At 39.7% G+C, this 15,277-nt stretch overlaps 1 protein-coding gene across 1 annotated transcript in view; it reads right to left on the reverse strand.

Annotated features, from left to right (window-relative positions):
* Positions 1–730: 730 nt before the first annotated feature.
* The window catches only part of LOC111159217 (tRNA methyltransferase 2 homolog B), a 42,027-nt gene continuing 27,480 nt past the window's right edge, over positions 731–15,277 (reverse strand). The window contains exons 7-12 of the mRNA XM_022521660.1: positions 12,377–12,471; positions 11,645–11,859; positions 11,188–11,289; positions 10,268–10,387; positions 9,727–9,826; positions 731–994 (exon numbers count right to left, since the gene is read on the reverse strand). Of these exons, the coding sequence (XP_022377368.1) occupies positions 868–994; positions 9,727–9,826; positions 10,268–10,387; positions 11,188–11,289; positions 11,645–11,859; positions 12,377–12,471 (759 nt within the window). The 3' untranslated portion in view covers positions 731–867. The remainder of the gene's footprint in view (positions 995–9,726; positions 9,827–10,267; positions 10,388–11,187; positions 11,290–11,644; positions 11,860–12,376; positions 12,472–15,277) is intronic.

Genomic DNA, 15,277 nt, shown 5'->3' on the forward strand with positions numbered 1-15,277 from the left:
GGCCAACAAAAGGAGAAGATAAAAGTAGCTGTCCCATTACATAAAATGAAAAATCAGGAAATGAAAATAAAACTTATCTGACTGCCATAAGCCAACACTTTTTTTAATCACTTTATTCCCTTCTAGCATTTTTTTAAATGGATATGTATATAGTAGCCTTAATAGCCACATTTTTTTTTGAGAAGGAGCCTTCTCCAGAAGTATTTAGGATTGAGAAAAATACTAGTTGACCCAATATCATTTTGTAAATCAGATTTTTGTACATGTCCTTAGGCTATTAAAAGATTCAAAACATAATCTAAATTGTTGGGGAAGCAACCAAGGACAACTCCAGAGCTGAAGAAATTATGGACCAGAGAATGTCAGTTTCCATATCCAGTTTATTATAGTATATACTGGATCATTAGGGGATTCTGGAGCTTTCTGCGTTCACACTACATAGCACAATTATAGGTATTCAGTCTCTTCTTTGAAGATCTTCTTTCCCAGTGTCTCTACTATAACCAATTCTCCTTCCATAGGTGAGAGCTAATTGGTGCTATTGTTCCTACCATTTTTAAAGGGTATTCTAGAACTTCAAAGCCTAGAAAACCCAAAGGAATGAAGCTCTGAGATCATGCAGTCACCCCGCAATCACATTATAGCTTACTCTGCTTTTTTTTTTTTAAAGCTAGATTTTGGGGCACCTGGGTGGCTCAATGGTTAGGCCTCTCTGCCTTTGCCTCGGGTCATCATCTCAGGTCCTGAGATCGATCCAAAGGCTGGTTTCTCCAATAATGCTCTGAGGATCTACAATGTAGCAAGATGCCAAACCTGGAAGGAACTGAAACTTCAGCCTTAACAGCCTGCAGTCCCGCAGGAGGCTGCTTATCGAGTGAAGAGGAGCACCAACTCACAGTGTAGGGTGTGGGGGAACAGATCCACAGGCACAGCTTTTCTCAGGACAAAAGGCTCACCAAGGAGCTTCTTAGCCGAGTCTGGAGGACAGCACAGCCTAGAGAAACAGAGCATAATATCAGTTCCTCGATACCAAGGAGAACCTATAGGAACACAACTTCTTAAAAATTAAGCCCTTCTGGGGCACCTGGGTGGCTCAGTCGGTTAGGTGTCTATCTTCGGCTCAGATCATAATCCCAGGGTCCTGGGATCGAGCCCCACATCAGGCTGCCTGCTTCTCTCCCTGCTTGTGTGCTCTCTCCCCGCCACCCCCCATCAAATAAATGAATAAAATCTTTAAAAAAAAAACTTAAGCCCTTCCCTGTATTCTGACAGTCCCCTATGTTTCTCTCAATAACAGCATTTATCATATTTAGTGTAACTAACCTGGGTTTTTTTTTTTAAAACCTTCTTCTTCAGTGGAATATAACCTTTTCAAGGGTGGAAACAAGGCACTAACTGCTTATTATTCATCTCTGTGTTCCCAGTTTGTGATAGAGAGTTCAGTAGTGAATGGAGCAAGCTGTCCAAGTCATATATGCTTCTGTATAATTTGTATATGAAAGGTAATTAATTAACAAATATTACTGGATTAAGTTATTCTATTGAAATGTTTCAAAGCAGATTACTCTTTTCACTTATCTCAAAGGCAGTCAAGTAAAAATAAGCACAAAAATTCACCTATAAACTCACCAAGAACCACTGCTGACTTCTCAGGATGTATCTTTCTAAATATGTATATTTAAATTGGTTTCTTAAAATGAAGTCACACTGTACATATTGTACATACTGCTTTACAACTAGTTTCTTCAGTTCATCATAGATCACATCCATCTTTCCACTATATGTCAGATTACCTCACATTTATTGGCTATATGGTATTCCATTAAATGTGTTAATCATAGTTTATCTGCCTAATCCCTTGCTACTGGAAATTTAAACTGTTTCTAACACTTTGCTATTTCAAAAAGTCCCTCCATGAGTATCCTTAATAGTTACATCTTTGCATACATTTTTAGTTGTTTAGTAGAACTGCTGAGTTGAAGGGCCTATATGTTTGTAAGGCCCTAACATATATACCACTAAACTGTTCTAAAAAAAGGTTGTACCAATTTATTCTCAAACCAACAAAACAGAAGAGTTCTTGTTTCCCTGGCTGACTCTCAACAGTTTAAATAGCACTGTCCCACTGAAATCAGAATAAGGCAAGATATTCACTATTCCTTCTATAATGGAACATGTTCTTAAAAATTTTTTTAAAGGTTTTCCTTATTTATTTGAGAGAGAGCCCGATGTGGAGCTTGATCCCAGGACCCTGAGATGATGACCTGAGCCAAAGGCCAACCCTTAACCATCTGAGCCACCCAGGTGTCCCTAAAATGCAACATTTTCTTATCCAATGTAATAAGAAAGAAAAAATGTATTGGAAGGAGAGAGACAGAACTGGTTTTGAGATGGGGGTCACATGGCCAGCTACCAAGCAAGATGATCAACTAGAAAACAAATAAAATGAATAAAAGAATGAGGAAGCTGGGCACAAGGTTGGCAATAACCACTTAGAAAAAGTAATGAAAAAGATCCCATTCATAATAGCAATAAAAACTTTACAATATCTTATATTAACCTTAAGAAGAAAAGACCTATATTGGAAAAAATTAGAAAAAGCTTTATCTATCTAAATAGAGATATATAGATACAGATATAGATACAGATATAGCTTTAGAGAATTATGTAAGACTAGAGTAATTCAGGGTGCCTGGGTGGCTCAGTGGGTTAAAGCCTCTGCCTTCAGCTCCGGTCATGATCCCAGAGTCCTGGGATCGAGCCCTGCATCGGGCTCTCTGCTCAGCAGGGAGCCTGCTTCCTCCCCTCTCTCTGCCTGCTTCTCTGCTTACTTGTGATCTCTGTCTGTCAAATAAATAAATAAAACCTTAAAAAAAAAGACTAGAGTAATTGAAGAGACATACCATATACTTGGACAGAAAAAATACTGTAAAGATTTCAATTCTCCCTAAATTAATAAGTTCAATGTACTTCTAATCACAATTCCAAAAGGATATTTTTGATAAGTTGATTCTAGAGCTTTCTTAGAAAACAGCTGAAAATGTTTAAAGTAAATATCCTTTAACTTAGCAACTCCAGAACAGGAATTTATCAACTATATATACTATCACATACACTTACTCATCACTTATAATACCTACATACTGCACATTATGTACACAAGGATATTCACTGTAACATTGTGGTAACAACAGAATAGAAACAATCTCAAAATTCATAAGCAAAGGACTAGTTAAATGACATATTTAGGTAAGTTAAAATTACATAGCCTATTTAAAAAATTAAGTAGACCTGTAAGTATTGATGTAGATTCTACATCATTGTAGAACAATCTCAACAATCTAATGTTAGTGAAAAAAAGTGAAAAGCATGGTGCAGGGGTGCCTGGGTGGCTCAGTGGGTTAAAGCCTCTGCCTTCGGCTCAGGTCATGATCCCAGGGTCCTGGGATCGAGCCCTGCATCAGGCTCTCTGCTCAGCAGAGAGCCTGCTTCCTCCTCTCTGTCTCTGCCTGCCTCTCTGCCTACTTGTGATCTCTACCTGTCAAATAAATAAATAAAAATCTTTAAAAAAAAAAAAAAGAATCTGCCTTCAGCTCAGGTCATGGTCCTGGGATCAAGCCCCGCATCAGGCACTCTGCTCAGTGAGTCTGCTTCTTCCTCTCACTCTCCCTCTGTGCAATCTCTCTCAAATAAATAAATAAAATCTTTAAAAAAAGGAAATTAGTACTCTTATGCTTCAAAGGACATCATTGAGAAAGTGAACAGAGAACCCACAGAATGGGAGACAATTTTGGCAAATCATGTATCCGATAAGGGAGTGGTATCTAGAATATATTAAGAAATCTTAAAAGTCAATAATAAAGAGACAATCCAGTTAAAAAATGGGAAGAATCTGAATAGACATTTCTCCAAAGGAGATTTACAAATGGATGACAAGCACATGAAAAAATGCTCAACATCATTAGCCACTGGAGAAATGGAAACCAAAACCACAAGGACATACCACTTTTTATCCATTAGAATGAATATAAAAGACAGACACTGACAAGAGTTGGGGAGGATGTGGACAAACTGGAAGCCTAATAGGCTGCTGGTGGAAATGTAAAGTGGGACAGCTCTTTGCAAAAGAGTCTGGCAGTTCCTCAAAAGGTTAACACAGAGTTACAACATGACCTAGCAATTCCACTCCTAGGTATGCACCCAAGAGAAATGAAAGCAAACATCCACAGAAAAAATTGCATATGAATGTTCATAGCAGCCTTATTCGCAAGAGGTAAAAGGTAGAAACAACCCAAATGTCCATCAATTAACGCATGAATATATAAAATGTGATACATTAGGGCGCCTGGGTGGCTCCCTGGGTTGGTTAAACATCTGCCTTCAGCTTGGGTCATGACCTCAGGGTCATGGGATCAAGCCCCGAATTGGGCTCCCTGCTCAGTGGGGAGTCTGCTTCTCCCTGTCCCTGTGCCCACACCCCCTCTGCTAGTGCTCTGCCTCTCGCTTTCTCTCTTGAATAAATAAAAAAAAATCTTAAAAAAAAGAAAATGTGATATATCCACAAAATGCAATATTATTCAGCCACGAAATAACGAAACAACTGATATATCCTACCACATAGATGAACCTCGCAAACATTATAAGTGAAAGAAACCAGGTGCAAAGAGCCACATTTTGTACGACTTCATTTGTATGAAGTGTGCAGAACAATCCATAAATCCATAAAGACATAAAGTAGATTAGTGGTTGCCTAAAGCCTGGGGCTTGGGGAAAAATGGGGAGTAACAGGTGAGAGGTGCAGGGTTTCTTTCTGAAGTGAGGAAAATGTTCTGGAAATAGTGGTGATGGCCACACAAGTCCAAGAACATACTAAAACCCACAGAATTGTGCACTTTAAATAGATGAATTTTATATGTGAATTATGTCTCAATCTGTTTAAAAATAACACACCTTAGAGATCGCTCTAGATCTGTACACAGAACATCTGCATTCCTTTTTATAGCAGCACAGTATTGCACTGTATGGATAGAGCGTTGATTTTAACCAGTTCTCCACTGATGGACTTTTAGGATATTTCATTGCTTGCTGTTTTAATATTGCAATAAATAACTTTGTATCTATGTCATTTTAGGTGTGTGTCATTACATTTGAAAGAACAAGCCTCAGGGGGACAAACTGTAAGAGACTCTTAATCTCACGAAACAAACTGAGGGCTGCTGCGGGGTGATGGGGTAGGGATAGGGTGGCTGGGTTATGGTCATTGGAGAGGGTATGTGCTATGGTGAGTGCTGTGAAATGTGTAAGCCTGATGATTCACAGACCTGTACCCTGAAGCAAATGATATATGTTAATAAAAAAAAGAAAAAGCCTCAGGAATGGAATTTCTGGTTTAAGGGGTATATATACACATTTATAATCTATATTGCTAAATTTTCCTCCATAAAGATGCTACCAATTTACATTTTGACTAGTAATTTTTTAGAATTCATGTTTCCTCTTAGTATTGCCAACAGTGTATTATCAAACTTTTGAACTTCTTTCTGCCAATCTGAAATGTAAAAAGCGGTATCTCGGGGTACATTTAATTTGCATCTCCATTATAATGAAAGAGACTGAGCATCCTTTCATAGTTCATAAATTTATATTATTTCTTCTGTTCATTTTTCTTATGTTTTCTTTTTATTTCAAGCTTTTATTTAAATTCCAGTTTGTTAACATATAGTATAATATTAGTTTCAAGAGAATTTAGTAATACATCATTTACATTCAACACTCAGTGTTCATCACAAGTGCCCTCCTTAATCCCCATCACCCATTTAACCCATCTCCCTGCCCACCTCCCCTTCAGCAACCCTCAGTTTGTTCTTCCACAATTAAGAGTCTCTTTTATGGTTTGCCTCTCTTTTTCCCCCCATGTTCATCTGTTTTATTTCTTAAATTCCACATATGAGTGAAATCATATGGTATTTGTCTTTTTCTAACCGACTAATTTTGGTTAGCATAATACACTCTAGCTCCACCCATGTCATTGAAAATGGCAAGATTTCATTCTTTTGGATGGCTGAGTAATATTCTCATGTGTGTGTGTGTGTGCGTACATGTGTATATATACACACACATACACACATATATATACACACCATATCTTCTTTATCCATTCATTGGTCAATGGACATTTGGGCTCTTTCCAAAATCTGGCTATTGTTGATAATGCTGCTATAAACATCAGGATGCGTGTGTCCCTTCAAATCACTACTTTTGTACCCTTTGGGTAAAAACCTAGTAGAGCAATTGCTGGATCACAGAATAGCTCTATTTTTAACTTTTTGAGGAACCTCCATACTATTTTTCAGAGTGGCTGCATCAGTTCGCATTCCCACCAACAGTGTAAGAGGGTTCCCTTTCCCCGCATCCTTGCCAACACCTGCTGTTTCCTGTGTTGTTAATTTTAGCCATTCTGACAGGAATGAGGTATTATCTCAGTGCAGTTTTGATTTGCATTTCCCTGATGATGAGTGATGTTGAGCATCTTTTCATGTGTCTGTTGGCCATCTGCATGTCTTCTTTGGAAAAATGTCTATTCATGTCTTCTGCCCATTTCTTAACTGGGTTATTTGTTTTTTGGGAGTTTGGTAAGCTCTTTTTTTTTTAAAAAGATTTTATTTATCCATTTGTCAGAGAGAAAGAGAAAGCACAAGCAGGAGGAGCAGCAGGCAGAGGGAGAAGCAGGCTCCCCACTGAGCCAGGAGCCCAATGTGGGACTTGATCCCAGGACCCTGGGAGCATGACCTGAGCCAAGGGCAGCCGCCCAACTGACCGAGCCACCCATGCATCCCAGTTAAGTTCTTTGTACATTTTGGATACTAACCCCTTACCAGATATGTCATTTTTTAAAATCAATCTCTAGGAGTTTGTTAAAAATTAAGGAAAAAAATTCTTTATGATATAAACTACAACTATTTTTCCAATTTGTATACTGCCTCCCATCTTTGATTTTGGTGCTTTTTGTCATGCAAGTTCTTGATTTTTTTTAACAGTTTGAGATTCACATACCATGCAGCTCACTCATTTATACTGTTCAGTGGTTTCTAGTACACTCACAGAGTTGTCCATCTACCAGAACAATCAATTTTGGAATATTTTCATTAACCCAAGAAGGCATCACGCACTCTTTAGCCCTCCCTCCCCATTTCTCTGCAACCCTCCAACTCTCAGCCCTAGGCAACCACAAATCTACTTTCTCTCTCTTGATATCTGCCTAGTCTGGACATTTCCTATAAATGGAATCATGTAAGATGTGGCCCTTTGTGTCTGGCTTTTGGATACCTGTCCCTTACTAGATAAATGATTTGCAAATGTTTCCTCTCATTCTATGAGTTGTCTTATCACTTTCTTGATAGTATCATTTTGTAGCACAAAAGCTTTTTTTTAAACTTTGATGATGTCCAATTATACACGCACACATCCGATACATGTATTTTTTGCTGGTACTGTTGTTGCTTGGGTTTTTGATGTCATATCTAAGAGAGCTTTGCCTAACCCAAGGTCACAAAGATTATCCCTGTTTCAACTCTTACATTTAGTTCTATGATCCATTTTGAATTCATTTCTGTGTATGGTGTAACAAAGGGAGAAATTATTTTTTTATGTCGGCAAACTTTACCTTTCACTATATGGCTTTTGAATGTTCAGAGTTAGAAAGGGCTACTGCACTCCAGGATTATAAAGAAATTCTATGATTTCCTAGGGTACATTTATGGTTCTCCTTCTTACATTTCAATTTCTGACTGCTTTTTCCTGGTGTAACAGATGTGAAATACAGATCCAACTTTTTTTCACCCTCACTACCCAGTTGTCCATCACCATTTATTGAACAGTCCATCTTTTTCCCATTGGTGTGAGGTGCCACCTTTATCATATACTCAAAAACATTTTTAAATAGTATAACAAAAGTTAAAGTAAAGGACAACTGGAAGAGGTAAACACGTAAGAATAGACAAGGAAATGAGACTGTGAAAATACATGGGCCTCATGCTTTTATTTTGGGTAAAAGCTCTTTGACAACTTTCTCAATTCTTTTCCATGGTTACCAATCTGTGTAGGTTCACTTACATCCTTTGCAATTAATACTATCCATTTTCATTTTCCCAGATAATTGCCCACCTAGGTTTTCAAATGTATTGTAAGCAAGATGTACAAAGTACTTTCTCATTATTTTTAAAAATTTCCTCATAGCTGTAGTTCTGCTTTTTCTCATTTAAGGCTTTCTATTTTTATGTTTTATTCCTTTATATTCTTGATTAGATTTATATATTTTTTAATTTTCTTCTTCTAATCTTCTAAATTCTTCTAATTTATTTTTCATCTTTTAATAACATCTTCTTGCTTATTTGTCAAGTCTACCAGGTTTTTTTGTGGGGTAGTTCATTCATTCATTTCTGGATTTTATCTAACATTAATTTTTCCCTTCAGTTTCCTTTAGGTTTATTACTTTTTTCTAGATCACTGACTTGACAGCTCGGCAAACTTAACTACCTCAACAGCTCAATTCATTTACTTTTAATTCTCACTTATTTCATCCAGGTATATCACCCCTACTTCATATCCACCTATGTTGCTCAAATATTGCAAATTGTATTGCTTATGTAAAAGGGAGAGGGAGGGAGGGAGGGAGGAAGAGAGAGACAGAGAGAAGGGAAAAAACTTTTCAAAATTCAAAAGAATTGACCAGGGTCAGAACTGGAGTGAAGCAAGAGGCATTCACCTTGGGTGCAAAATTTAAGAGGGTGTCAAAAAATTCAATAATCAAAACAAATAATATATTTTAATGCAACATTTTGGAAAATAAAATTGGAAATAACCTGCAGACTGACTCCCTGCTTTTTAAAATAAAGTTTTATTGGAACCAGGACCAGGATTAGAGTAAGGTGAGTGAGACAGGGTTTAGCAAGCACAGGAGTGGATCTTGCTTTTTTTTAAAGATCTTAATGTGTTTTTCATCATGGATTTCTTGGGACTAATTTTGACTTTTGAAAGTGATGCATTATAAATACATCTTAATTACCGAGATTTTGTGCACCCTCTCACTAAATTTTCCACCCAAAGTAAGTGGCTTTACTTGCCTTACTCAGGACCTGGCCGCACAACTAACTGTTGATGTAGTATAATGACTTCCTTCTGTCTCTTTATATTGCTCTGTTTTCTTAATCTGTACAGTAAGTACAGATTATTTTGATAATCAGGAAAAAATAATTTAAAAAAGAAGTCAATTGGGGGCGCCTGAGTGGCTCAGTCATTAAGCATCTGTCTTAGGCTCAGGTCATGATCCCAGGGTCCTGGGATCAAGCCCCGCATGGGGGGGGTCCCTACTCAGTGGGAAGCCTGCTTCTCCCTCTCCTACTCCCCCTACTTGTATTCCCTCTCTTGCTGTGTCTCTCTCTCTCTCTTTCTCTCTCTGTGTCAAATAAATAAATAATATCTTAAAAAAAAAAAAAAAGTCAGTCAGGGCGCCTGGTGGCTCAGTAGGTTAAGCAGCTGCCTTCGGCTTAGGTCATGATCCCAGGGTCCTGGGATCAAGTCCTGCATCAGGCTCCGTGCTCAGTGGAGAGTCTGCCTCTCCCTCTCCTCTCTCTCCATCTGTCCCCCCTTCTCGTGCTCTCTCTCTCCATAAATAAAATCTCTAAAAAAAATTTTTAAAATATAGTTTCAAAAGAAGTCAAGACTCACTCAATGATGTTCCTTGTGGCTTCACCATGGGGCTTGCAGGAAACAAAAATCAGTGTGTGGATAGCCCTGCAGTTTCGAATGGCTCGAACCACCTGATAGTCTGAAGGAAGAAACACATTGCTATTACTATAACTATTTTTGTTTTGTTTTGAAGATTTTGTTTATTTGAGACAGAGAGAACGACAGAGTGAGCACAAGTGGGGGGGAGGGGCAGAGGGAGAAGCAGGCTCCCCGCTGAACAGGGAGCCCCACATGGGGCTCCATCCCAGGACCCTGGGATCATGACCCAAGCCAAAGGTAGACGTTAAACAAAGGGAATCACCCAGGTACCCCGCTATTAATGTAATTAAACTATCATGGTCTGGGTTATCAAAACTACCACCTGGCTAGCACCTAGGATTGGTTAGGAATAGAGAAGTAGGTTCAGAGCCAGCCCACTTGGGAGCCCCTTTAGCACTGTATGGGAGTAAGGGACTAAAGATGGTGGACACCATGAGAACACCCAACTAGCTGTGTTAACGAGAAAGCTACCCATTCTTACGCAGTCCCGCCCGAGCTGGGTTCACTACAGCAACAATGACCTGCCCATCTTCCTTTGATTTTAGTAGCTGTGGTAAAATCTTCTCTGCTCGACCAGTGTGGAATTCACAGTTGGTGATGCCTATAGAAGAGAGGTCCACATGACAGAATTCAACACTCAAGCCCAACAGTGAGGGAAGGGGTGCGGTTGGGGGGGGTGTTTCAGCTTTACAGATATGTACAGGAGCCAGGGCTCTGCCAGCTTCCCTTTGGGTCTGGCACATCTCTGAATAACGAGGAAAAAAAACCGCTTTGGACCTGCCTCATTGTTGCTAACACACTTTCTTTTCCAATATCTCAGTAGGCCTTTCAGCTTGAGATACTAGAACATGTTATTTTAAAGCTTAGCGACATGTAGCACATAAGTACCTATACCAAGAAGAAAACCTTGACTTTTACTCAAGTGCTCTTTCTGCTACATTAGAGATTTTCAGAGCCTCAAGGGTTGTCTGGAGGTAGGGTAGAGGGAACAAGGAGACCTATTTTCTACATCAGAGTTTGGCATATGATTTTGTTCAAAGAAAAGGTTCTGTTGCTAATAGTTGTTTGAAATCTACTGCATTATGTTATAATGCCTCATGAGTCTAATGTCATGAAGGCTCTTCTATGTTACCCAAAGTTTTGCCAAGTTCTCCTCCTATCATGTAGGCCTGTTCATTGCCTCGGGCTTTTCTTCCGGACAGAAGAAAAAAAGGGGGGTGGAGATTAGCTATTGGGACCTCTTTAAGAAAACAATTAGGACCCAACTCCAATCACTCCAGGACACCCTCCCTCCCTCTGCACAGGTCATGGATACAGTCAATGCCCTTGCCCACACAATCCTTTACAAGCACAGAAACAACTGCAGCTCTTCATTTTGTCTCCAGAATGTGAGCAATGTACCATTGAAGGCTGCAGTCCACCTGGCATCCTCTACTGCCTGCTCCACCAACTCAATCCCAAGGATCTGGGAGGCATACTGAGCCAGAGACAGACCAATCACACCTGAGGAAGTAAAAGGATGAGAGGAGGGCATTTTAGGATTTGTTTCTTTTATTTATTTGTGAGATAGAGATAGAGAGCACACAAGTAGGGGGAGCAGCAGACAGAGGGAGAGGGAGAAGCAGGCTTCCCACCAAGCAAGGAGCCCAATGCAGGACTTGATCCCAGGACCATGAGATCACGACCTGAGCCAAAGGCAGATGCTTCGCTGACTGAGCCCCCCAGATGTGCCTATTTGAGGATTTTAAACCAATGATGGTGTGTCTGCACCATCACCATCGCCTCCCCACCTGGGCCCTGGCTGCTGGGTGGATGGAAGCTAAGCAGCATGTAGATTCTGCCCTGAGCCGTCACTTGCCGGTTCCACAGCAGATATCAAGGAGAATGGTGTTAGAGTTCACTCTGCTCAGCTCCCCCACTGTCCGATACAGCACCTCTGCACCAGCAGTGTTAATCTGGAAAAAGGCATCTGGAGAGATGCGGATCTTCAAGCCCAGGAGATCTTCAAAGAGGTGGGGTTCCCCAGACAGGAGCTGATAGGGGGACTGCTGATGGCTGCAACGTGTCACAGTGCTGGAAAAGAATCCTTTTTAAAGATGTTACTTATTCATTTGAGAGAGAGAGCACAAGCAGGGGGCAAAGGGAGAGGGAGAAGCAGACGTCCCACTAAGCAGGGAGCCCGATGCGGGGCTCGATCCTGTACCCGGGGACTACGACCTGAGCCGAAGACAGTCGCTTAACCAACCGAGCCACCCAGGCTCCCCTGGAAAAGAATTAAAAAAAAAAAAGCATTTTGGAATAGCAGGCCGTTCCCTCTCTAGTGGTTTGGGGGGTGGGCAGCATCTCAGCCCAAAGACACAGCCTCCATGGCATGGCCCTGAGAGGTCTAGAGGAGTTCCCTCTCAGAGGATGGAAGTATATGCAGATGCCCTCTCATCTAAATCCAGCCTGGCTTCTGGGACCTGACTGGTGTACAAGAGCTGGGATCAGTTAGTCCAGTTCCTCCACGGTCAGAAGCCCTCCCCTCAGTAAGCCACAACTCAGAATATGGCAAGCCATCCTGCTTGCTGTCTGACTACCCCAGGTTTACCTTTCCTGGAAGTAAAGTGATGTCAAGTCACAGACAGCTCCTGGCCCAGTGGTGAAAAACTTCTTTACAGCCTCCTTCTGAACCCCGAGCTCCTCCTGCTCAGATCACCAAATCAGAGGAGTCAAGCAAAGACTCATCTCAGACAAATTTTCTCTCCAAGCTCTACAGTAATCAGCTCTGCAGTAGTCAGACAAGAAGGCACATTTCTCAAGTCTTATTATAACACTTAACATAAAGCAAGGTTCTGTATAACCAAAAAAAAAAAAAAAAAAAAAAACATTGTTATACAAAAAAAAAAAAAAAAAAAAAAAAAAGAATACGCTATTTTCCCATCTTGGCAGAGACACTGCTTTGCTTATCAGCTTTTGACAAATCCTATACCGTAGACATAGTGCTTTCTCTAGTTTGAGCCTCCTTAATAGTTTTCTAAAGAAAGTGTGAGAGTCATCCCTATTGTAAACAAGGAGCTAAACTAAGCTTTTGCCTCATTATAAAGAAGCAATAACTTTTCAATTTCCTTTATACCTCTCTACTTCAAATATCTCAACCACCCACCCAAACACCACCTCAAAGAAAAGAAAGAGGGCATGGAAGGGAATGATCATGGTAACTAAATTCTTTCTTTGGATTCCGAACATTCTGAAATTTTTACATCACTGCAGAGAGCCTAAACATTAGCTTGACACAGGATATACCACAATAAACTATGTCAGAGCTCTAGAGTTAAAAGGCCATGAATTGTATTTTGGGGATAAATACCCAGTAGTGTGATTACTGGATCATAGGGTAGTTCTATTTTTAACTTTTTGAGGAACCTCCACACTGTCCATTCTGTTTTCCACACTGGGGTCATACCAGTTTGTATTCTTACGAACATTGCAGTACCCTTTTCTCCACATCCTTGTCGACATTTGTATTTTTAGTTTTATTTATTTTATCTTTTAATTTATTTTCAACATAACAGTATTCATTGTTTTTTGTACCACACCCAGTGCTCCATGCAATCTGTGCCCTCTCTAATACCCACCACCTGGTTCCCCCAACCTCCCACCACCCCACCTCTTCAAACCCTTCAGATTGTTTTTCAGAGTCTATAGTCTCTCATTGTTCACCTCCCCTTCCAATTTCCCCCAACTCCCTTCTCCTAACTCCTCATGTCCTCCATGCTAGTTTTAGCCATTCTGACAGGTATAAGGTGATCATCATAATGGTTTTCACTTGCACTGATGAGTGATATTGAGCATTTTTTCATGTGTCTGCTAGCCATCTGTATTTCTTCTTTAGAGATATATCCATTCATGTCTTCTGCCCATTTTTTAATTCAAGAATTCTAATTCAAAGGGATACATGCACCCTGATGTTTATAGCAGTATTATTTACAATAGCCCAATTATAGAAGCAGCCCAAGTGTCCGTCAATGGATGAATGGATGAAGAAGAGGTGGGGTGTGTGTGTGCACGTGTGCGTGTGTGTGTGTGTGTGTGTGTGTGTGTGTGTGTAATGGAATACTATTCAGCCATCAAAAAGAATGAAATCTTGCCATTTGCAACAACACGGATGGAGCTAGACAGTATAAATGCTAAGTGAAATAAATCTATCGGAGAAAGACAAATACCGTATGATTTCACTCATATGTGGCATTTAAGAAACAAAACAAATGAGCAAAGGGAAAAAAGAGAGAGAGACAGACAAACCAAGAAAACTCTTAACTATAGAGAACAATCTGATGGTTACCACAGGGGAGGTGGGTAAGGGGACAGGTGAAATAGGTGATGGGGATTAAGGAGTACAGTTGTTGTGATGAGCACTGGTGATATGTATGGAATTGTTGAATCACTATATTGTACACCCGAGCCCAATATAACACTGTATGTTCACTACACTGGAATTAAATGAATGAATGAATGAATGGTTTTTTTTGACATATGTAAATTAAACTTACTAATATATTTTATTGTTATCTCACCAGTACTTATTGAATCTCTCATTAAATTAACATTGTATATTTTCCTGTAGTTCTCTCAGCTATTAGGTGTATGTAATTTTAAATTGTTTTATTTTCTTTTTAAATCGAACCTTCTAGTCTTCTTTTTTTAACTCTAGTAATACCCGCTGCCTTAGAATCTACTTTGATATTAACAGTTGTATCTGTTTAAACAAATATGCATATTTGCATATGCATAAAAATATGCATAAAAATAAAAGGCCAGGAATGGTGTCAACTATACTCAATTTTTTTAATTACAAAAAAAAAAAAATGGTCAGAAATCAATGACATGGGTTTATGCCCCAGCTTGGCTATTTACTGGCTCTTCAACATTGGGTACTTCCTTTTTTTTTAAGATCTTATTTATTCATTTGACAGACACACAGAGAGAAAGCACAAGCAGAGGAAGCCGCAGAAACAGAAGGAGAAGCAGGCTCACTGCTAAGTAGGGAGCCCCACATGGGGCTTGATCCCAGGGTCCTGGGATCATGACCTGAGCCAAAGGCAGATGCTTAATGGACTGAGCCACCCAGGTGCCCCATTTCTATGCCTTCTATGCCTCCATTTGCTCATCTAAATGAGGATGACAATACTTTTCCTTCTCTTGCCTACTTTACAAATGGGTAGAGATGATCACATTAAGTATAGGAATACTTTAACATGGGAATGTTTGAAAGCCCTAAGTGAATTACAAATGTAAAGTATTATTTGAGTTATGAAATTCTGACTATATTCTCCTCTCTTTAATTGGCTTTTAGAGTCAGTAGAATACCTACCAACTTCCACGGGCAAAGTTCTTATGAAAATACTTGGGAGTCCTTACCTGATAATTAACTTGGTAACCTCACCTCAGTCTGTGGTTTCATTATGCCAGCAGTGCGGTTAAAGAGTATCCTCACTATCTGCTCCTCCTC

The sequence above is a fragment of the Enhydra lutris genome, unplaced genomic scaffold (genome assembly GCF_002288905.1).
Source record: "Enhydra lutris kenyoni isolate GAN:26980312 unplaced genomic scaffold, ASM228890v2 scaffoldscaffold67, whole genome shotgun sequence".
NCBI classification, from domain to species: domain Eukaryota; kingdom Metazoa; phylum Chordata; class Mammalia; order Carnivora; family Mustelidae; genus Enhydra; species Enhydra lutris.